This window comes from Dryobates pubescens, chromosome 1, assembly GCF_014839835.1.
Source record: "Dryobates pubescens isolate bDryPub1 chromosome 1, bDryPub1.pri, whole genome shotgun sequence".
Classification (NCBI taxonomy): domain Eukaryota; kingdom Metazoa; phylum Chordata; class Aves; order Piciformes; family Picidae; genus Dryobates; species Dryobates pubescens.
Genome location: NC_071612.1, coordinates 63,461,755 through 63,483,781, shown reverse-complemented (window position 1 = coordinate 63,483,781; position 22,027 = coordinate 63,461,755). Strand labels below are relative to the sequence as shown.

The 22,027-nt window shown below is 54.8% G+C and overlaps 2 protein-coding genes and 2 long non-coding RNA genes across 4 annotated transcripts in view; all 4 read right to left on the bottom strand.

The window, feature by feature from the left end:
* The window catches only part of NISCH (nischarin), a 41,549-nt gene extending 33,547 nt beyond the window's left edge, over positions 1–8,002 (bottom strand). Inside the window, exon 1 of the mRNA XM_054167229.1 lies at positions 7,800–8,002. Within this exon, the coding sequence (XP_054023204.1) occupies positions 7,800–7,886 (87 nt within the window). The 5' untranslated portion in view covers positions 7,887–8,002. The remainder of the gene's footprint in view (positions 1–7,799) is intronic.
* A 3,751-nt stretch (positions 8,003–11,753) lies between these two features.
* Positions 11,754–12,909, bottom strand: LOC128898298 (uncharacterized). Its single transcript, XR_008462800.1, has 4 exons — positions 12,799–12,909; positions 12,589–12,675; positions 12,106–12,210; positions 11,754–11,797 (listed from the first exon to the last, which is right to left on the bottom strand). It is a non-coding gene; the product is annotated as an uncharacterized LOC128898298 (long non-coding RNA).
* A 1-nt stretch (position 12,910) lies between these two features.
* LOC128899514 (uncharacterized) lies at positions 12,911–19,044 on the bottom strand. The gene is made up of 18 exons (XM_054178969.1): positions 19,030–19,044; positions 18,688–18,850; positions 18,311–18,417; positions 17,896–18,045; positions 17,280–17,702; positions 16,962–17,137; positions 16,736–16,873; positions 16,442–16,556; positions 16,111–16,248; positions 15,682–15,858; positions 15,229–15,384; positions 14,682–14,909; positions 14,389–14,491; positions 14,067–14,120; positions 13,777–13,811; positions 13,261–13,527; positions 13,041–13,120; positions 12,911–12,941 (listed from the first exon to the last, which is right to left on the bottom strand). Exons 1-18 carry the CDS (start codon positions 19,042–19,044, stop codon positions 12,911–12,913), a joined length of 2,556 nt encoding a protein of 851 aa, XP_054034944.1.
* Positions 19,045–19,184: 140 nt separating this feature from the next.
* Positions 19,185–19,982, bottom strand: LOC128898291 (uncharacterized). Its single transcript, XR_008462797.1, has 3 exons — positions 19,872–19,982; positions 19,662–19,748; positions 19,185–19,283 (listed from the first exon to the last, which is right to left on the bottom strand). It is a non-coding gene; the product is annotated as an uncharacterized LOC128898291 (long non-coding RNA).
* Positions 19,983–22,027: the final 2,045 nt, after the last annotated feature.

The window sequence follows — 22,027 nt, the reverse complement described above, 5'->3', positions numbered from 1 at the left end:
GAGATTTATAATCAAGATCTAAGATGCTACTTTGGTATTCAGAGCTATCCACAACGCATCTGAGACAGCAGCATATCTTCTTCAATCTACCAAGTTCCATGATGGGTGGAGGAACTTGGCAACCATCCTGCTGTCAATTCATGATTAAGCAGAAATCTGTAGCTTAACCCTTCAGAAACCTAGACAAATCCTTTAGTTGGATGTTAACTGGTTTATTCCTTTTAGGGTAAAGCACACAAGCCAGCTGAGAATTGCAATTGTGCCCAAAGAACCAGCACCATTATCTGAAGCAACCTAACCATTCTTTGCACACACACAGAAAAGTATTTTTAACCATGTATGTGCTGAATAATTCAAGATTTTCATTGTAGGTGACTTTTCTGCAGGGAACTCACAACCTGCCTTTGGCTATGTCAGAAGGAAGATATCCCAAAGAAACTTTACAAGTATAAAACAAAACACAAACTAGAAACAAGGCTCAGCAAAACCAGTTTTACAGCTACTTGAAAATAACAAGTTAAACTGTGTTATCCAACTCAACTCTATTCCTTGGGGGAAAACAAAACAATTCATAATCAAGTCTTGAAAGTATTTCACACAGTGGAGAACTTGCTTACTACCACAGATCACACAAACCTGACTCATAACTGCCATGAGAATGATGCACATCTTGTGGCTAAATCCACTTGAGGAAACAAAAAGCATCAATAGTTTGTTTGTTACATAAAAGACCAGTTTCATTTACTGCTAGTACAGACCAGGACACCACCAAACGTTAAACAGAATACCACTTGCTGAGCAAAACCCAAGGCCACCAGAGGACTGAACCAAGATGCCTGGTGCACACAGCAAGTGACACATCGGTGTTTGGACAGGGACTGAGGACACAGATGAATGCCTACACAGAATCACAATCTCAATTAAGGACTGCGTCTGCCTTCCTGTCATGTTGTGTTGGGAAACAGCAGATGATTATTCACTGTGCTGCTGGTAACAAAGCAGAACAGGAATAACCTGAGTGTTCAAAAGCACCTCATAACGCTGAGGAAAGCAAGGAGAGACTCAAAGAAACAAGATGACTAAAGTTAGAACTAAACAGATACTACATTTAGAAGCCATAATCAGAGTAGTTCTTTTAAAAGCTGGCTGTGCTAAGTTAAGGCAGATCAAGCAGTACAGCTAAATGCAACACAGACTGGGGGAACAATGCATAAGCCCTCTCATGAGGCACTGAAAACTCGGTAAACTTCACAGCTCAGGAGATTGGGAAGGAATGCCCCTCCTCTCTGTATAAAACACAGACAGAATAAACACATAACAAAGGCTTTGTGTCCTTTTGCTGAAACAACAAGCACTGACCACTCCTGGAAACAAAGCACTGAACCAAATGGATAGTTTGGTCAGGAAAACACCCATTAAAGTGAGTCTTCACACGCATTGATAGCATTCCTGAAGTCTTTAGAAAGCCAAAGCATTGCCCAGGCAGAATGCAATCAGAGTTGGCCGTAGGAATTCACCCTGCAAACAGCATCAGTGTGCAGAACGACAGCAACTGATCTGACATCAATCCACAAGCTGCCATTATCTGTAGCAGTAAGTACAAATGCTATACACTTGTGTGCTCCAAAGACTTGCTTCAGGGCAGAAATAAATCACTTGAAAGCAAAAAAGAATAACACCTAAGTGTCTTTAAAAAAAAAAAGAAAAGGCAGATCTCTAAGTACATTGTCAATTAATTGAGTGCACTACCATGACAAGGCTGACAGTTAAGATTCTTCAATGACTGCCTACCTGTGGAGCCAAGCACTAGAAGGCTTAGATGGAAAGATGATTAAGTTCTCCACACTGCACTGTCTTCCAGACAAATATACCATCTGAAACAGCCACCCACATTGATGCCATAAACTCCATTTCTAGTGAGGGGGGAAAAAAATGCACAAGTGTTTGCATGTGCAGGTTTTCCTGCTCCCCGTTTCTACCAAACTCTTCTGTGTCATACATTTTGTACACCTTTCTCTGAAGCAGCTGTTTCTGCTTTGCAGAGTGGTTATCACACCAGCACTGTTGTACATTCTCATGGTTTTCTAACCTGTCACTTCAGACTCTCAGCAGTTAAGAGCACAGATCACTAGGCAGTGCACCTTGGTATGCCCAAAAATAATGTTTCCTACCATTTTTCTTTAAGATGTGCAATTTTTAAGCAGCTGTTCAATGAACAGCAGTGATTCCAGACTGCCTTTTGTTTACTTCATGCACACATCACAGAACCACACCCAGCTGGTTTTACATGGAAATCTCACATTTCCAGAGCACTTCTCATCCAGCTTCACACTTCAGCACTGTCTACCGAAAGGCAAGCACCTCACTCCACAGATGACAGGCAGAGCTTCCCACAGAAGGCTGGGACACAGGTGTGACTGAAGTCAGTAGGTCCCAAATTCCAGAGCAGTGATGCAACAGCATCTCCTCCTCCCTGCCTCCTCCAGCAGACTGTTTACACCCCTTTCAAGGAAGCCACAGTATTTTCCTTAAATATCAAAGGTAGCATTTATATTAAAAACAGATGCAAAGAGACAGGAAAAGCAGGAAGGCAATTTTAGGCCAAACAAATGCACAGCAGGAAACAAATGAGGCAGCCTTGAGGCCTTCCAGCAATCAGCCAGTCTTCAGTCAGCCTCTAGCTAGACTACCAGTACATGCAGGAGAAATACCTAGTACAAGGGTTGCTGGCTTTGTAACCCAACAGAAGAAAAATCAACAACTGCATTACTTTTTCATGTTGGATTCATCCATACCTTGCCTCCCACTCTAAGAACTACAAGAAGAATCACACATTTTGAAGAGTACCTTCCGAATGACACAGAACTGTGGGCCTCCCTGATAAATGTTACAACTGTCAAATGGATGTCATTAAGTCTCCTGCTGTTGAGATTACAGGCTCTGAAATGAATAGGAGAGAGGGAAGCACACATGCCAAAAGAAAAAAATCTTTCAAAAACAAGGGTGTACATAGGACAACTGCCACTATGACTCCAGGTTAATGGATGAAGGTGCAACTTACTTGCTGCACTTCCTCTCTCAGCTATACCAGATCTGACTGCCTTTCATACCATTTTTACTAGAAGGACAGAAGGTCTTCCAGACAGCTGGCCTGCAGAGCTGGCAGAAGGAGCCAGGGAGCTGCACAGTTTCCCTATGTTCCATGAGCAGGTTATTGGAACTCTCCTCAGCATCTTGGATCCCCACAAGTCCATAGGACCAGATGGGATCCATCCTAGGGTGCTGAGAGAGCTGGCAGATGAGCTGGCCAAGCCACTCTCCATCATTTTTCAGCAGTCCTGGCTCACTGGAGAGGTCCCAGAAGACTGGAAGCTGGCCAACATTGTGCCCATCCACAAGAAGGGCCGGTTGGATGAGCCAGGGAATTATAGGCCTGTCAGCCTGACCTCAGTGCCAGGCAAGATTATGGAACAGGTCATCTTGAGTGCAATCACACAGCACTTAGAGGATGGCCAAGGGATCAGGGCCAGCCAGCATGGGTTTAGGAAGGGCAGGTCCTGCCTGACCAACCTGATCTCCTTCTATGATCAGGTGACTGCCTGGTGGATGTGGGGCAGGCTGTGGATGTAGTCTACCTGGACCTCAGCAAGGCCTTTGACACCGTCCCCCACAGCAAACTCCTGGCCAAGCTGTCAGCCCATGGCTTGGATGGGAGCACACTGCGATGGGTTAGGAACTGGCTGGAGGGGTGAGCCCAGAGAGTGGTGGTGAATGGTGCCACAGCCAGCTGGCAGCCAGGCACCAGTGGTGTGCCCCAGGGATCAGTGCTGGGCCCCATGCTCTTTAACATCTTTATTGATGATCTGGACGAGGGCATCGAGTCCATCATCAGTAAATTTGCTGATGACACTAAGCTGGGGGCAGGAGTTGATCTGCTGGAGGGTAGAGAGGCTCTGCAGAGGGACCTCGACAGGCTGGGCGGATGGGCAGAGTCCAAGGGCAGGAGACTGAACACATCCAAGTGCTGGGTTCTGCACATTGGCCACAACAACCCCATGCAGAGCTACAGGCTGGGGTCAGAGTGGCTGGAGAGCAGCAAGGTAAAGAGGAACCTGGGGGTACTGGTCAATGGTAGGCTGAACATCAGCCTGCAGTGTGCCCAGGCAGCCAAGAGGGCCAATGGCATCCTGGCCTGCATCAGGAACAGTGTGGCCAGCAGGAGCAGGGAGGTCATTCTGCCCCTGTACACTGCACTGGTTAGGCCGCACCTCGAGTCCTGTGTCCAGTTCTGGGCCCCTCAGTTTAGGAAGGAGGTTGACTTGCTGGAACAAGTCCAGAGAAGGGCAACAAAGTTGGTGAGGGGCTTGGAACATAAGCCCTACGAGGAGAGATTGAGGGAGCTGGGATTGCTTAGCCTGGAGAGGAGGAAACTCAGGGGTGACCTTATCACTCTCTACAACTGCCTGAAGGGAGGTTGTAGACAGACAGATGATGGTCTCTTCTCCCAGGCAGCCAGTACCAGAACAAGAGGACACAGTCTCAGGCTGCACCAGGGAAGGTTTAGGTTGGATGTTAGGAAAAAGTTCTACACAGAGAGAGTGATTGCACATTGGAATGGGCTGCCTGGTGGAGGTGGTGGAGTCGCCATCATTGGAGGTGTTCAGGAGGAAACTTGATGGGGTGCTTGGTGCCATGGGTTAGTTGTTTAGGTGGTGCTGGATTGGTTGAGGGGTTGGACGCGATGATCTTGAAGGCCTCTTCCAACCTGGTTTATTCTATTCTATTTGACTTCTTCACTTCTGCCCTGGTACAGAATATAATGAACCAGGTTGGAAGAGGCCTTCGAGATCATCGCGTCCAACCTATCATCCAACACCAGCTAATCAACTAAACCATGGCACCAAGCACCCCATCAAGTCTCCTCCTGAACACCTCCAATGATGGTGACTCCACCACCTCCCTCGGCAGCACATTCCAATGGTCAGTCACTCTCTCTGTGGAGAATTCTTCCTAACATCCAGCCTAATCCTCCCCTGGCACAGCTTGAGACTGTGTCCTCTTGTTCTGGTGCTGGCCTGGAAGAAGAGACCAACCCCCACCTGGCTACAACCTCCCTTCAGGTAGTTGTAGACAGGAATAAGGTCTCCCCTGAGCCTCCTCTTCTCCAGGCTAAGCAACCCCAGCTCCCTCAGCCTCTCCTCACAGGGCTGTGCTCCAAACCCCTCCCCAGCTTTGCTGCCCTTCTCTGGACATGTTCCAGCAACTCAACATCTTTCCTAAAATGAGGGGTCCAGAACTGGACACAGGACTCAAGGTGTGGCCTAACCAGTGCAGTGTACAGGTCTTTATCCTGTCCTTAAGTGCCACTAATCTAACCTGGAACACTAAACAACTGCTAAGTTTAGTAAAAGCTTTCACCTTGTGAATAAATCTGTACCATTTGTTTTCATTTAAAGATGCTGCTCCTACATTTCACATGCCTTGGGTCTATCTCATACAAACTGGCTGCAGGCTTGGAATTTTAGGAGGTTTACACACAAAAACACAGCAAGAGAATCAAAGCATGCCCAAATACTGGTAAATGTTGCTTTTCAGACACCCTCCCAAGAAAAAAATGGCATTAAAATCACATGGTATTTCCAGAACTGTACTTAAGGGGGGGGGAAAAAAAGCTTCCTTGGGCTTAGCTGGAACATCTTAAAATGCTATCTCCAATTATCAGCTGATGTGTTGACCACCACCTGCAGCAAAGCTACACTGCCTGAACCACAGCTCAATCTAGCACATTAATGGCATTAGCAAAGGCTGGCTGTACCACGATACACATTTGCAAACTGAAGTAGCAAAGCAGCTAACACTTCACCTCCTGTGTCCATAACCTCCAGAGGAATCATGGGGCAGATAATCCTTTGACATTTTCTCAATTCAATTGACTTAACTTTCTCAATAGTGTTGTAATAGGATGAGATGGACAGATTCAAGCTTGAGGAGAGTAGATTTAGACTAGAAATTAAACTCTTTACAGTGAGGGTGTTGAGACATTGGAACAGGTTGCCCAAGGTCATAGATGCCTGGAGTTTTTCAATGCCCAGCTGGATGAGGCCTTGAGCAACCTGGTCTAGTGGAAGGTGTCCCTGCCTATGGCAGGGAGGTTGGAAATAGATGACCTTTAAGGTCCCTCCCAACTCAAACCCTTCTGTGATTTACTTGGTATGGCCAAATAGCACTGAAAATTGTCAACACCAAGACAAACACTGCCGAGTGTTGGTTCACATCTGACACGGATGTTTCCAGTTGCCATGCCACAGGTGGCACCACGCCTTTCAGCAGATCAAGGGCTGTGAAAACCAACTTGCTTGTGGGGTGAATCACATCCCAACACAGAGCAGAGCCACCTCAACAGCAGCAGGACCATTGCTGTGAACGCACATCCTGCAGCTAACACAAAAGGAGGAGCTGATGCGGTTTTCAAGAATTTATATTAAGCTTCTAACCAACTCTTAACACTGAACACTCATGACAATATTTGTCTGCAAATATGGCTCCTCATCACCTCCCTGACACACCATTCCCACACCGTGGTGTTTCAAGGGTTGTTAATTGGAAAGGGGTTAGGGTCTTCACATGCCATAGCTGTGCAAATGCTCTATCCCATTAAAAACTCAGAAATCACTCTCCTCTTGATCTCTTTTCTCTGGATACTTTTTCAGGGACAGTAACCTGAGGTATTACTTGTAACTATCACACAACTTTACAAACACTTTCTTTCTAGACAATTGCTCCCCTTCTCCTTTTAGGTTCCCACAGCAGGAAGAAATTTGACATCCTTACGCACAGTCTTACCCCCCAAAAATATAATTGAAATCACAATAAGGTAGAAGCAGAAAACATTTTTTTTTTCTAGTTATGTAACTAAAGGGTGGTGTGCTTGAGATGATTTCTGTCTGCAATTATGCTGAGGTTTGCTTTATGATGATCTGCTTCCTGAAAAACAGACCAATTAGCTCTTGGTAGAACGCAACCAGTTAAAAACCAAGTTATACATCAAAAATGTAACTCGTTCCCCAAACAACATCACTGGTGACAATCTTTTCCTTTCCCCCCCCCTTTTCTGAAGGTAAAAAAAGAACTGTCAGACTCAAATAACCTGATATCCTCCGAAAATAGGACTTGCTCTTCAATAGGGATTTTTACGGTATTTTCACCCCCCTAAATTATTCCCTACCAGCTTTAAAAAGATGTTTAGGCAATACTTTTTCATAACCATATGCACAAACACATACACGTATGTGTATATACAGCTAAGAAAATGACATTTGCAAGCTTAGCCCCTACTAAAACAGCAGCTCTCCCAAAGGGCTAAAGCTAAGTGAAGCTCAGGCTGAGACCCGCAGCCTCGCTCCTCCGCCTCTCCGGAGCTCATTTCCCCCAACACCGTCCCTTCACCGCGGTAGAACCCGTTCACAAACTTCTGCCAAAAGATTCTCGCTCCGGCTTTAACGTGAGTACGAAACCTGGCCCGGAACTGCTGCCCGGCTCGCTGGGAGCGAGCCGAGACGGTGGCACTAAGCCGTAGGCAGCGCAGCACCCAGCGCGGCCGCGGCCCGCTCCACTCGGTACCCCGCAGGCTGCCTGAAGCGGGCCCGCTCCTCCACACCTCCCTGCTTCGCTGCCACCGTCACTCGCTGCCCAACACGTCCCTCACGGCCACCCCCCTCGCCTCCGCGGGACCCGCGGGACCGGCTCCGCCGCCGCCCCTACTCCCCGCCCCGAGTCGCAGTCTCCCTCCAGCCCCGCACCGTGTAGGTGTCCACAAGCTCGGAACCCAGGACTCGGGCCTCCCGCGGGGGATCTTCGCCATCCTCGCCCCCCGCCGCCGCTTCCATGATGCCGCCAGAAGCTCAGGAGGACGGCTGCCACCCGCGCTCACGCCGCTACAGCTCCTCTTCGGCTGCCACCACCCCCGCCCGCGGCGGCCCTTAGCCCAGCCGGCACTCCTACCGCCGCCATCTTGCCTGAACTTCCCCTCAGGGTGCGGTTCACCCCGCCCGCCGCCTCTTTATTGGCAGCCGCCCGTGAGGGCAGGCGCGCGGCGCACCACGGGGACGGGGCTCGGCGCCAGAGAGGCGGGGCTCGGCGCCAGAGAGGCGGGGCTTAGCGCCAGGGAGGTGGGGCTATGAGCCATCCAGGTTGGGCTTGGGTGTACTGTACCGCGCATGCGCGTTAGCGCTCCCACGGCAGAGCCGCGCGGTGTGGCGTACCCCCGCGTAAGACAGCGCAGGGCCGTGCAGTGCAACGCCACATGCCCCTGCGTAATGCAGTACAGTGCAATGCAGGGCTGTGCAACGCAACATAGCCCTGTGTAATGCAACGCAAGGCTATGTGATACAGCTCAGGTGTGAGAAATTGTTTTTAATATTTGGCTGTCGCAAGGGGAATTACTGGGGACCGTGGGGTTCGATTGTTGGGCTGATTCGTTGGTTGTGGTCTGTATTGTGTGGGGTTCATTCTTGTGTGTTGTGAGGCGCCAACATGTCTAAAGACTGGCCAGGTCAAAAGTGCAGATTTTGTCTCAGTCCTGATGGAGAGGGGTGGGAGTGTGCTGAGGAATATGTATGTTTGAATATGTATGTTTGCCGTCTATATAAGTTCAATTCGTGTTGTTATGATGTGCCTCTAGCAAATTTTGCTATGTGCCCAGCACTGTGTTGCCTTTATTTCATAATAAACTGGTTATAAATTTCAGCAGTGAGTTCGTTTCTCCCACAGGGCTTTGTAATGCAGTTCAGCGCTGTGTAATGCGACATAGGACTCTTCAGTGCAACGCTGAGCTATGTAATGCAACACAGAGCTGTGCAGTGCAACTCAGGACTCTCTAGTGTAACACAGTGCTGGGCAATACACCACCACTCTGCCTTGCAGCCCTGTGCAATGCAGTGCAGGGTATGTGCAATGCTCGACTGTACAATGTAGTGCTGGGCAGTGCCATGCTGTACAACCCTGGGAGGGGCAATGCAGGCAGCTCACGGAGGTCAGGCCTGTCCAAGATGGCTGAAGGGAGCTACAGACTAGTGCACAGTGCAGGTGTTGCGATGCAGGAAAGTGCAACACAAGTGGATACTAGTACAGAGCATTTGAGATTCGACTGCAGAGAGAAAAGTATCTGCAGAGGGCTGAGCTTCATAACAGCGGTGTGATTATGCTCTGTGCTCATGAGCAACTGCATCTGGCAGCAGGACTGGCAGCAGCCCAAAGCAGCACCTGCCTCAGCTGCAAACATCTCTTGATGGAGATCTGTGGCCATTAGGGGCTGCTAAAGGCCTGAACACTGTTGCACTGGGCCAAGACACCACTACAGTGGTACTGTGACCAACACGCCTGGTGCCATCTCAAAAAGGGAGCATAGGAGCTGAACTGGTGGACCAGATGTGCATGAACATGGTCCAGGGCCTTAAGGACCCCAGAGTGAACTCAGGGTGTTGTTTGGGGTGACTTCACCAACATTATAAACTTTGCTTACCTCAGTGCACTGCCAGCTGAGTATGGGAACATGATTCAAGCCTGCACACATTGATTTCCTTGGCAGAAGGGAGCAGAGGTAGTAACATTACAGGGAGCAATGCTTGGTGTGTGGCAGACAAAACCAGAACTGGGACAGCAAACACAGCTCTGAAAATGGAGCTGGCTAAACCCATTTTGATTTTATTTTCACTGCAAAGTGCTTTCCCTTGGTCAGAACTTAGCTGAAGGAGGATGTGTGTGAGGAGAAAACACATGCAGTAAAGGCAGTCCAAAAGGGATTCTCTAGAGCTGCACCATCAGCAGCAGAAGCTGTTGCTGAACTCAGTATTGTTATAAATGACGGAGCCAATTAAAGTCAATGGAATATAGTTTCCATTTGAAAAGAGCAATTTTAAAGCAATAAGAGACCTGCAGAACAGCGCTGGCTGCTAAAATGCACAGCAATGATTTTCTAACTACCCTTTAAATATCCCACCCTTAATACATATGCATATAAAGGTGGGTTTATGTAAATTAGTTTGTCCTTCTGGTGGTCTTTCAGTGATGTAATCCTCTAATCAGCACAGCCGGTGGGTTGTGTGCTAAGTCCTTGTGATTGTCTTTTTCGTTCTGTTGTTACAATCAACGTCTTTCCTAGGGATTTATGTCTTCTGTAGCAACTTCTCTTCCTTTCTCATCCTTGAAAAACTTCTTGTTTCATAATACTTCAACTGTTAGCTGTTAATTCCTAACCTTTCACTAGGGCAGTAGTATGCATACATTAAAGCAAATAAAATTAATAAACAACAGGTTATAACAAAACCTAAAATCTTACTCTGTACTAAAACAAGTCAAATTAATCATAAACAACTGATTAGAATAAGGCCTAAAAAGAATCTCATTCTAGTTACATATGTAAGTTCCCAGTGTCTGACCCCTCATCTCATCATTCATGCTCCTGCTTTTGCTTCAATCAAAATCATCTAATTGACACGAATTATCATTCCCTTTATCACAGGAGGGGACCTTCCCTTACCCCGGCTAGGGTGGATCTCTGTGCCAGGGCGCTTCCTCATCCCTTATGAGGAGTGGATGAGGGAATGGGGAGTGTTCAGTCTGGAGGAAAGGAGGCTGAGGGTTCTCTACAACTCCCTGAAAAGAGGAGGTTGTAGTGAGGTGGGGGTTGGTCTCTTCTCCACAGTTAACAAGTGACAGGACAAGAGGAAATGGCCTCAAGTTGTGCCAAGGGAGGTTTAGATTGGATATTAGAAGACATCTCATCAGCAGAACAGTTACCAAAGGCTGAAACTGGCTCCTCAGGGAGGTGGTTGAATTCCCATGCCCGGAGGTGTTTCAAAGATGCAACAATGAGGTGCTGAGGTTTAGCAGCAGACTTGGTAGAGTTAGACAATGGTTAGACTGCAGGATCTTCAAGGTGTCTTAAAACAAATTTATTCGGTGGGGGGGGTGGGGGGGTTGGGAAATTCTGCCAGAAAGCGGTTTTCAGGGCTTCCAAAGTGGATCTGAAGGCTTCAGAAGTGTCCTCTTCCTTCTTCTCTTTCTTGTCACCACCATCTTCATGGCAGGGCTCAGGGTCCTGAGGGAAACAGGAGCTTGCTGGGGGCCTTTGCCTAGCCCCTTGCTGAGGAGCAGCGAGAGCCCTGTTCAGCCCCACACCTCAGGTGTCCCTTCAGCCACACTGACACCCTGGCCAGGAGCTGTGGGCACTGCTTACCGAGAAGAGTCTCCTGGCACGATTCTCCCTGAAGAACATCCAAGGCTGCTTCTGTGAGCCCACCAGAGGCTGCAGCTGCCCACTGTAATCCATCCACTCCACCTTGCCTGGGAAGCAGCAAAAGTGGGGTGCTCAGAAAGGGAGTGCGGGGTGGGAGGTGCAGCCTGAGATGGTTGGACAGAAAAGTCACTGGCAAAGCAAGAGAGCACCTGGACAGGTCTGGGGAGCAGATAGCCAGGGAGGGCCCAGGACTGCTGTGGGCAGGGGCCAGGGGCAATGGCTGTTGAGGCTGCATCAGGCTTTCTCCCTCTCTCCAAGGAGAGTGAGCCCTGGCTGCAATGTCCTGGGGCAGCCCATCCCAACACAGCTTCTCTTACTTGTCTGCTGCAGGACAAAGATGTGCAGTTCATAGAGAGCTTCTGCAGCCTCGCAGGAGGTCTCCTTGTCCTTGCAGGTGCAGGAGAGGGTGAGCTGCCCCACCAGCTTCCCCAGCAGACCAAACTTCTGGATCTTGGGGCACTCATGCCTGAGGATCTTCCTCTGAGCAAAACAGGGGCAGATCTGGGGGAAGAGAGAGAGGATGGGCAGAAGTGGAGCCTGGGCAGAAAGGAAGTCCCAGCTAGTCCCAGAGCAGCGGGGCAGCAGCCCAGAGCAGGTCAGGGCTGCCAGAGCCAGGCTTCTGCCTGTGCCTGGGGCAGTCCTGCTCTGCCCTGCCATGCCCTGGGAGAGAACATGAGCAGGACAGGGGCAGGGACAAGGCCCCAGCCCCCAGACAGCTGCTGCCTGTGTGCCCAGCTTCCCTTGAGTGTCCTGGAGCTCAGAGGCACAGGGCTAGGGCACGGGGGATGCCCAGAGCAGGAACTCAGTACCTCCAGCCCTGAGGAGTTGTTGATGAAGTTGAGCAGCCTAGCGATCTGTGCCATGGCTCTCTTCTGCACCTCTGGCAGCTGGGAACAGGTGTAGGGCAGCAGCACCTGGGAAGACAAAAGCTTCTGGGGTGCCAGGAAGGTGGCATGGCACATAATGACATGACCAGACTTGCTGAGGAGCAGTGGCTGGCATGGTGCTCGTGTCCTTGCTCTTTGCAGCAACTGGCTCCAGCAGGCAGATCATCCCATCCTGCTCCTGCTGCTGCCTCTGTTGCCTTCCAGTTCCCTTCAAAATATGTCTCTCTGCCCCCACCAAAGGGACCCCAAGACTTACGGGGTGACTCCCTCCCTCGCTTGAGGGCTCTGGGATATGGCCTGTGGCCCCCTGCCCCCAGCCGTGTACCAAGTGCTACTGGGAGGGGGAGACCCACACCATTCAAGCCAGTGGTCACTCCCTGTGGGGCCCCTGTCCCAAGGCCTGACCTTCAAGATGTTCTGCAGCTCCACGCCGCCAAGGGTGCCAGCGCTGCAGACCAGTGCCTGCAACATGCTGTCCATCGCAGACAGGGTCTGCAAGGGGTAAAAAGTCTTGAGGACAGCCCTGGAAGGCTGGGGGGGTCAGCCGTGGCTCCGTGGTGTCCAGAAAGGGGCCTTGGGGCAGAGGAGGTCCCCATGTGTCCCCCCATGGCACACCTTGGAGTAGAGGAAAGCCGCAGAGCCCCGGCTGTGCTGTGGAGGCAGGCTGAAGACGCTCTTGAAGCAGGCCTGCAGGATGCTGTACTTGTCTTGCTGAAGCAGCCTGGCTCTACTGCAGGGACAGAGAGATGCTCTTCAGACTCAGCAAGGAGGGGCCAGACCCTGGGTGTGAACCCTAGGGGTGCTGTGAGGGCCACCTGGAACTGGGGGGAGGACAGGCTGGGGCCTGTGGCACGTACCTCATGGTGGCCGTGGCCAGCATGGCTTGCTGCCGCACCGCGGTGTCCAGGCAGTCAATGGGCTCCTCCTGCAGCAGCCACTAGGAAGCACAGCAAGATGAGACAGGGTGGAGCAGGGCAGGTTCTTTCAAGCCAGCAAGCTCTTGCAGGGCTGGCAGAGGCCACGTTACCCCCACCCAGCACTCAGGGGTGCCAAGCCCCATGGCAGGAAGGGTGATACCAACCACAGAGCCACCGGCTGGCCAGGGGGCCTGCGGACATTGCGGGGTCCAAGCTCAGTCTCCAGCAGGGCCAGGACAGGGATGGAGCACCTGTTAGGAGTGAACTGCTTCTGTTGTTTGTCCCACCACATCAGCACCTCGAATAGCATCAGCTCCACAGTGAATGACACTTGGAAAAGCAGTGCCAGGAAAAGCTGGGGGAAAATTGCCTTCACCTCCTGCTGGCAGGCGGGCTGCAGGACGATCTTGCCTACGATCTTGATGGCCTGCAGAAAACACCCAGACAAGAGGATATTGCTGCAGCCCGGGGGAGGTCAGGGCCTGGGCTGGGCAGGGGAGGGCAGTAGGGGACCTGGACAGCTGAGAGCAGCCCTGGAAGGTCAGCAAGGCCTCACGCAGCAACTCACTGCTTACCGAGAAGAGTCTCCTGGCACGTTTCTCCTGGAAAGCAGCTTTTGGGCTTCCTAACTTCTTTGTCCAAGGATAAGGATGGTCTGAGTCAGCAGGGAGGAGACCAGGGGGCTGTCATCTGTCCTCGCATCTTCAAGGACTGTGGGAGCAAAGCGTCAGAGGTGAGGTGACAACCCTGTGTCCCCACCAGGAACTGCACGTTGCAGCCCAGGATTCCCTGGGCCAAGAGGGAGCCAGGGGACAGGTGGCTGGGCTGGAGGCTTCTGGTCAAGAATAGCCCCCTCCAGAAACACACGCTCCCCGCAGAGGCCAGATGGGAGCTGACCCTCCCTGAGCCCGGCTAGGGCGGATCTCTGTGCCAGGGCGCTTCCTCATCCCCACCGCCCTCACTCACCCTCTCTGACATGCTCCATGTCCTCCCGTTCATCCATCAGTCTTCCGATGAGGCCTGAGGGGACAAAACAGGTCAGGGACCCCCCTGCCTGTCAGGGACCCCGTAGTCCACTGGGGACCCCACCAGCCAGCCCATAGAGCCACACAGCTCCCTGGGGAGGGCTGACCCCCGAGGGCAGCACCGGGGAGGGATGGATGAGATGGCTGCCAGCCCCAACTGTGCAGGCAGGGCTGGGAGGGGGTGAAGGGGTGCCCCAGAGGGTCTGTGGCAGAACACAGGGATGCTGGGAGAGGGGGGAGGGACCCTGGGGATTGTGGCTCACCAATGAACCTCACAGCCTCCAGCCGCAGGGCCTCCTGAGGGTTCCGCAGGTAGCTCTGGCTCTGGTGCAGGTAGTCCTTGGCCCTGCTCCTGTTCTTGGACAGCTGCAGACAGGAGTAGGGTGCAGGGTTTGCACAGAGCTGCCCCGACAGTCAGGTCAGTTTCCCCAGCCCAGCTGCCTGCCAGGTGGCACTGGGGTTGAGAAGGAGCAGAGGACTCCTCAGGAATGCGGATGCCGTGCCGGTGGCAGGGCTTGCCCAGGGAAGATCCCAGGGTCTTTGGGACTGTGCTTACCAAGCGCTCGCGGATGCTCCATGCCTGCTGAGTCCCAGCCAGCTGTGCCAGCCTCCTCCAGTTCAGGAAGTGGCCAGCGCTGCGGAGAGCTTCCTGGGAGGCCTGGAGAGCAGCAGAGATGCCACCACCATTAGCAGGGGCACAGGACCCGGTGCCCCCTCTCTTGGCAGGGCTCAGAGCCGCCTGTCCTGGGCCATCTGGGGAAGATGCACCGGCTGGGGACTGATGCTGCCACCAAGTTCAGCACCCCAGAGGAAGAAAAGGGCAGCAACTCTCTCTGACTGGAAGCCAGTTAGGGCTTTAACATTTTGGCCCTGGTGGCCCCAGGCTCCCTTAGATCCACAGCTCAGTTCCTGGGGCTTCAAGGACCCATGCCAGGGGCTGTGTGAAGGGAGGCAGAGGGAGGACAAATGAAGCAGGGGGCAAGGAGAGGGGACTCTGCCCGGTGCTACAGATGCAGCAAGCTAGACCTCACGGTGACACGCGTTTGAAGGGTCCAGTGTCAGGACTGCCCTGGCTAAAGGAGCAGCTGGGTTGGGAATCCCACCTGGGCCACACTCTTGCTCTCGTCGTGCAGGTGGAAGAGCAGTGGCAGCAGGCTGTTGCACACCACCTTCTTCATCTTTTCCTTCCCTTGGCGCGCCACGAGCCTCATCGCATCTCGGAAGAGACGGATGGAGAGCTCCCGCACAGTGTCCGACTCCTGGGGGAGGAGGGGAGGAGGATCTCAGGCCCAGTCTGATGGGGAGGAAGGGGCTGGCACAGAGCTGGACATCCCCAAAGCAGCCACAGGCAGCCCTGCTGCAAAAGGGAGGGAGGTGCTGCTGGCCTGCCACCAGCGTCCCTGACGCCAAAGTGGGCTGAGTCCATGTGGGGCGTTTGGGATGCAGCTGAGGGCAGCACTAGGGTGTGGGGGCTGTGGGGCAGAGCACAGGAGCTGTGGTGGGAGACACGAATGGAAGTGCCCGGTGAGGGGGCACAGGGCTCTCCTCAGACTTACGTTGCCAAAGAGGGGCCAGAGCTTGTCAGCCAGCTCCAGGGCGGCGAGGTTGAGCCTCCTCCCCTCAAGCAGCCGCAGCATGGCGGCGAGCACGGGCAGGGCTGCGGCGCTGCTGGCGCCGTCGTCATCCCGCAGCCGCTCCAGGACGAGTGGCAGCAGGACGAGGGTTTTCCTTGCCTGTGTGAGACATGCCACCTCCTTCAGTGAAGCAGCGACCCGTGGCAGGGGCACAAACCCTCTGCACGTAGTGCTTGGCAGACAGCGCGGGTTATGGAGGGCAAGGCCCCGCCAGACCTGGCTCACCAGGGCGGCCAATGCAGGAGCAGGGCACGGAGGAGGAGGAGGAGGAGCAGCAAGGCCCGCTCCTTGCTAGCCCTGTGGCTGCCACCGCTCGGCTCGGGGCTGCTGTCCCGCCTGACCCCTACTCACTGTGTCGGGCCTCTGGGTGAGCCTGAGGATGGCTCTGAGCACCAGGCTGGGCATCCCCAGGCACGGGCTCTGCAGATACATGGCCAGGATTTTCAGGGCACGTTGCAGCTCCTCCTCACAGTCAGAGCACTCCACTGTCTGAAACACACAGAGTGGCAGCTGTGGCAAGGTGCCCTGCTGGCTCCAAGCGTCAGCTCAGGCCAAGGACACCAAGGGCAAGACCAAGTCCAGATGGAGACTGCAGGAACTGCACAGAGCCCCCATGCCCCACAGCACTGGGTCTGGGAGAGCTGTGTCAGATGCAGCTTGCAACCAATGCCATCAGGCTCACCTCAATGAAGAAGACCATGGCAATCATCTCACAGCTCGGGTCCTTCCCGCTGAGGATCTCTGCCAGCTGGCAGAAGAAGGTGGAGCGCAGGAGCGTTGGCATCTCCATCATCTCCCTGGCAGAGGAAAGGAGGAGATTGGGCAGGTAGATCTCTTTGGGATGTGCACCAGTCTGGACATCTCCAGCCTGCAGCACCACTCTGAGCAATAGGCATTGCCCTGCCATCAGCCTCAAGGCAGGGGATGGCAGCGTGGGCTGCCCGGTCCCCCAGGAGCGGGGAGAAGAGGCTCTGACCTGGCCACGATGCGCACTCCCATGAGGTGGGTCTTGGCTCTGAGCAGGGCGTCCCAGCCCCCCTGTTCCTGGATGGCCAGCACCTGGCTCTCCAAGCCCATGCTGCAGAGCAGCACTCTCATGGACTGCACGGCAGACCTGCACAAGGAGAAACGCTTAGCTCCCACCTGGCCCCCTGGACTGGCTGGGAGTGGCTGTCAGGGCTGAGGGGACAGGGATGGAGCACCTGATAGGAGTGCACTGCTCCTGTTGGTTGTCCCACCACATCAGCACCTCCGCAGGCATCAGCTCAGTGGTGAATGACACTTGGAAAAGCAGTGCCAGGAAAAGCTGGGGGAAAATTGCCTTCACCTCCTGCTGGCAGGCGGGCTGCAGGACAATCTTGCCTACGATCTTGATGGCCTGCAGAAAACACCCAGACAAGAGGATATTGCTGCAGCCCGGGGGAGGTCAGGGCCTGGGGTGGGCAGGGGAGGGCAGTTAGGGGGCCTGGACAGCTGAGAGCAGCCCTGGAAGGTCAGCAAGGCCTCACGCAGCAACTCACAGCCATGCAGAAGAGGCGTGGGTCGGTCTCGATGCAGGTCTTGCGCTGCGACCTGTCCATCATCACTCTGACCAGCTCCTGCAGCACCTTCTCCCTGGTCTGGGGCTTGGAGAGCACCACGTTCCACATAGTGCTGGCAGCCCTGAAGGGACACAGGGCTCTGTCAGCAGGGACACCGTGAAGGGTGGCCAGGCTGAAGTCCCTCAGGATGGTCTCGGGGCCCCACTGCCAGTGGGAGAGAAGCCCCAAAGGCTGCTGAGGCCCATACCTGCTGCTCCTTTGTGAGAAGTGCAAGAGAGTGGCCACCACCGCTCTGGGGTCTTGGTCCATCAGCGCCAGCAGGGCTCTGTCCAGGCTCTTGAGGGCTACCAGTGCCTTGATGGAAGGCAGCTTTCTGTAGATGGCACTCACAATCTTCCTCACCTGGAGGGGAGACAGGGGTGGGAGTGGAGACGCCAGCAGGGTGAGCATGGCTGTTCCCACAGCTCCCACTGGGAGCTGCTTCTGTTGCCACTGCAGTATGCAGGCTCGAGCCGGTGTCAGTGCCGGCCAGGAGCAGAGCAGGGCAAGGAGTGGTCCCCTGGGGAAGCAGCCATGCCACCCATGGGCTACTCACCGTTCCTGGCAGGAAGGAAGAGTCCACCACAAGGCTGCTGACCATGTGGGCAGCCACGCTGACATTGTAGCCGCTTGTGGGCTCCATGGCCGCGATGGCCATGAGGATGATCTCTGCCCGGCTGGAGGGCTGGAGGCATTCTGTGAACATCTGTGGGGTGAAGGAGAGAAGAACTGTCACCTACAGCCTGTCTCTCAGAGTATCTCAGCTGTGCAGCGAGAGGGAGATGCAGAGCCTTGCTGTGCTGGGGAGGAGACCGATGGCAGGGCTCAGGGTCCTGAGGGAAACAGGAGCTCGCTGGGGGCCTTTGCCTAGCCCCTTGCTGAGGAGCAGCGAGAGCCCTGTTCAGCCCCACACCTCAGGTGTCCCTTCAGCCACACTGGCACCCTGGCCAGGAGCCGTGGGCACTGCTTACCGAGAAGAGTCTCCTGGCACGATACTCCCTGAAGAACATCCAAGACTGCTTCTGTGAGCCCACCAGAGGCTGCAGCTGCCCACTGTAATCCATCCACTCCACCTTGCCTGGGAAGCAGCAAAAGTGGGGTGCTCAGAAAGGGAGTGCGGGGTGGGAGGTGCAGCCTGAGATGGTTGGACAGAAAAGTCACTGGCAAAGCAAGAGAGCACCCGGACAGGTCTGGGGAGCAGACAGCCAGGGAGGGCCCAGGACTGCTGTGGGCAGGGGCCAGGGGCAATGGCTGTTGAGGCTGCATCAGGCTTTCTCCCTCTCTCCAAGGAGAGTGAGCCCTGGCTGCAATGTCCTGGGGCAGCCCATCCCAACACAGCTTCTCTTACTTGTCTGCTGCAGGACGAAGATGTGCAGTTCATAGAGAGCTTCTGCAGCCTCGCAGGAGGTCTCCTTGTCCTTGCAGGTGCAGGAGAGGGTGAGCTGCCCCACCAGCTTCCCCAGCAGACCAAACTTCTGGATCTTGGGGCACTCATGCCTGAGGATCTTCCTCTGTGCAAAACAGGGGCAGATCTGGGGGAAAAGAGAGTGGATGGGCAGAAGTGGAGCCTGGGCAGAAGGGAAGTCCCAGCTAGTCCCAGAGCAGCGGGGCAGCAGCCCAGAGCAGGTCAGGGCTGCCAGAGCCAGGCTTCTGCCTGTGCCTGGGGCAGTCCTGCTCTGCCCTGCCATGCCCTGGGAGAGAACATGACAGGACAGGGGCAGGGACAAGGCCCCAGCCCCCAAACAGCTGCTGCCTGTGTGCCCAGCTTCCCTTGAGTGTCCTGGAGCTCAGAGGCACAGGGCTAGGGCACGGGGGATGCCCAGAGCAGGAACTCAGTACCTCCAGCCCTGAGGAGTTGTTGATGAAGTTGAGCAGCCTAGCGATCTGTGCCATGGCTCTCTTCTGCACCTCTGGCAGCTGGGAACAGGTGTAGGGCAGCAGCACCTGGGAAGAGAAAAGCTTCTGGGGTGCCAGGAAGGTGGCATGGCACATAACGGCATGACCAGACTTGCTGAGGAGCAGTGGCTGGCATGGTGCTCGTGTCCTTGCTCTTTGCAGCAACTGGCTCCAGCAGGCAGATCATCCCATCCTGCTCCTGCTGCTGCCTCTGTTGCCTTCCAGTTCCCTTCAAAATATGTCTCTCTGCCCCCACCAAAGGGACCCCAAGACTTACGGGGTGACTCCCTCCCTCGCTTGAGGGCTCTGGGATATGGCCTGTGGCCCCCTGCCCCCAGCCGTGTACCAAGTGCTACTGGGAGGGGGAGACCCACACCATTCAAGCCAGTGGTCACTCCCTGTGGGGCCCCTGTCCCAAGGCCTGACCTTCAAGATGTTCTGCAGCTCCACGCCGCCAAGGGTGCCAGCGCTGCAGACCAGTGCCTGCAACATGCTGTCCATCGCAGACAGGGTCTGCAAGGGGTAAAAAGTCTTGAGGACAGCCCTGGAAGGCTGGGGGGGTCAGCCGTGGCTCCGTGGTGTCCAGAAAGGGGCCTTGGGGCAGAGGAGGTCCCCATCTTTCCCCCCATGGCACACCTTGGAGTAGAGGAAAGCCGCAGAGCCCCGGCTGTGCTGTGGAGGCAGGCTGAAGACGCTCTTGAAGCAGGCCTGCAGGATGCTGTACTTGTCTTGCTGAAGCAGCCTGGCTCTACTGCAGGGACAGAGAGATGCTCTTCAGACTCAGCAAGGAGGGGCCAGACCCTGGGTGTGAACCCTAGGGGTGCTGTGAGGGCCACCTGGAACTGGGGGGAGGACAGGCTGGGGCCTGTGGCACGTACCTCATGGTGGCCATGGCCAGCATGGCTTGCTGCCGCACCGCGGTGTCCAGGCAGTCAATGGGCTCCTCCTGCAGCAGCCACTAGGAAGCACAGCAAGATGAGACAGGGTGGAGCAGGGCAGGTTCTTTCAAGCCAGCAAGCTCTGGCAGGGCTGGCAGAGGCCACGTTACCCCCACCCAGCACTCAGGGGTGCCAAGCCCCATGGCAGGAAGGGTGATACCAACCACAGAGCCACCGGCTGGCCAGGGGGCCTGCGGACATTGTGGGGTCCAAGCTCAGTCTCCAGCTGGGCCACCTAGGTGGCATTGGAGCACCTCCAAGGATGAAGACCTGGAGCAGCTCTCTTCCACACACTGCTGTCCAGCTGAGCCCTCTCCTAGCCTGAGGCCTCTGCCCCTGCTTTAGCCTGACTGGCCCCTTACCTGAATGGTCATGATCACCTCCTCCTGGAAGAAGTGCAACACTCCTTGCAGTGTGCGGTCCACACAGAAGGTGCGGAGAGAGTCCAGAAAGATCAGCTTCTGGTCCAGATGCTGCCAGCCAGCGAGGGACAGGAAGACAGGCAGTGTCAGTAGGGAGAGACAGCCAGTGGGGGTGCTCAGCACAGCCCTGGCACCTTTGAGCTCAGGACAGGGGCAGAAAGACTGGCCAGGAGACATGGGCACAGCCTTGCAGAAGTGGCCACAATACCTCTGGTCTACACCTGATGAAGCCTAGGATGGCTTTCAGGGTGCTCTCATCCTCCCTTGGCATAGCCCAAGTGGAGCAGGATGGATCTGGCCAGGAGAGAAAAGGCAGGGGTGGGGGCCAGGTGAGGACCAGAGCCAAGCCCTCTGACTAGCTCCTGGGGGTGTTCCTCAGCCCTTGCTGATGGCCGGGGCACCGGCGTCCCCTGTGCACCCCAGGGACAAGGGTGGCACGGGAAGGGGATCCTGGTGTGCCCGGCCATGAGGACAGGCTGGGCAGCCCCTGCCTGCAGCGCCCACACACTCACCTGCCTGCAGAGGCTGCAACTCACACACCTCGCTGGGCTGTGTTGCAGAGGTGGGAGTTAGGATGGCTTCATCCTTCTCCACCCAGGCCTGCCGGGGAGTGCCGGGGGGTCTCTCTGCCATCCTGCGAGAGAGACAGAGGGAGAGGAAGGCAGGGAGAGAAGGAGGGAGGGAGCGAAGGGGTGAAAGGGACCCTGCACTAGGCAGGGCGCCCACTGCCAGGGGCAGCGGGCAGAGGTGTCTCCCTCAAGAGACTCCTCACTACTAGCCTGTCCTAACACCGTCCTCCCGGAGACTGTGCAGGCAGGGCTGGATGACACAGAAAGCCAACGGGACTCCAAAGTACACAGCGATAGGAACAGCGCTCCTCGCACTCAGCTGCAGCCACAGGGCTCAACGACTGAGTCTGTCGGTTGCCCAGGTTACGGTCAACCGCCGGGGCTGGCCCGGGCCCCTGGCTGCGTGCTGATTGGCTTGGGGCCCCTGGCTGCGTGCCGATTGGTCGAGCCCCTGGCTGTGTGCTGATTGGTTTGGGCTCCCCGGTTATGGTTGGGGTGTCCCAAGACCCCGTCCTTGGCCGTGCCTGGGTAGCAGCTGCCTGGGAGGGACGGGCTCGGGAATGCCTGTCCTGGGGATGCTCTAAAGAGACCCCGCTTTTGTCTTGAAACTTTGAGTGTTCAGGCTCTTTTCTCTTTGGCACCTGGGGAGGCCTGGAAGGACAGTGGGAACATCCTTTCGGGCCAGTTTCTGCAAGGCGACAGACTCGCTTCCCAGGCGAGCAGCAGCCACCTCAAGGCTGCTGACCATGTGGGCAGCCACGCTGACATTGTAGCCGCTTGTGGGCTCCATGGCCGCGATGGCCATGAGGATGATCTCTGCCCGGCCGGAGGGCTGGAGGCATTCTGTGAACATCTGTGGGGTG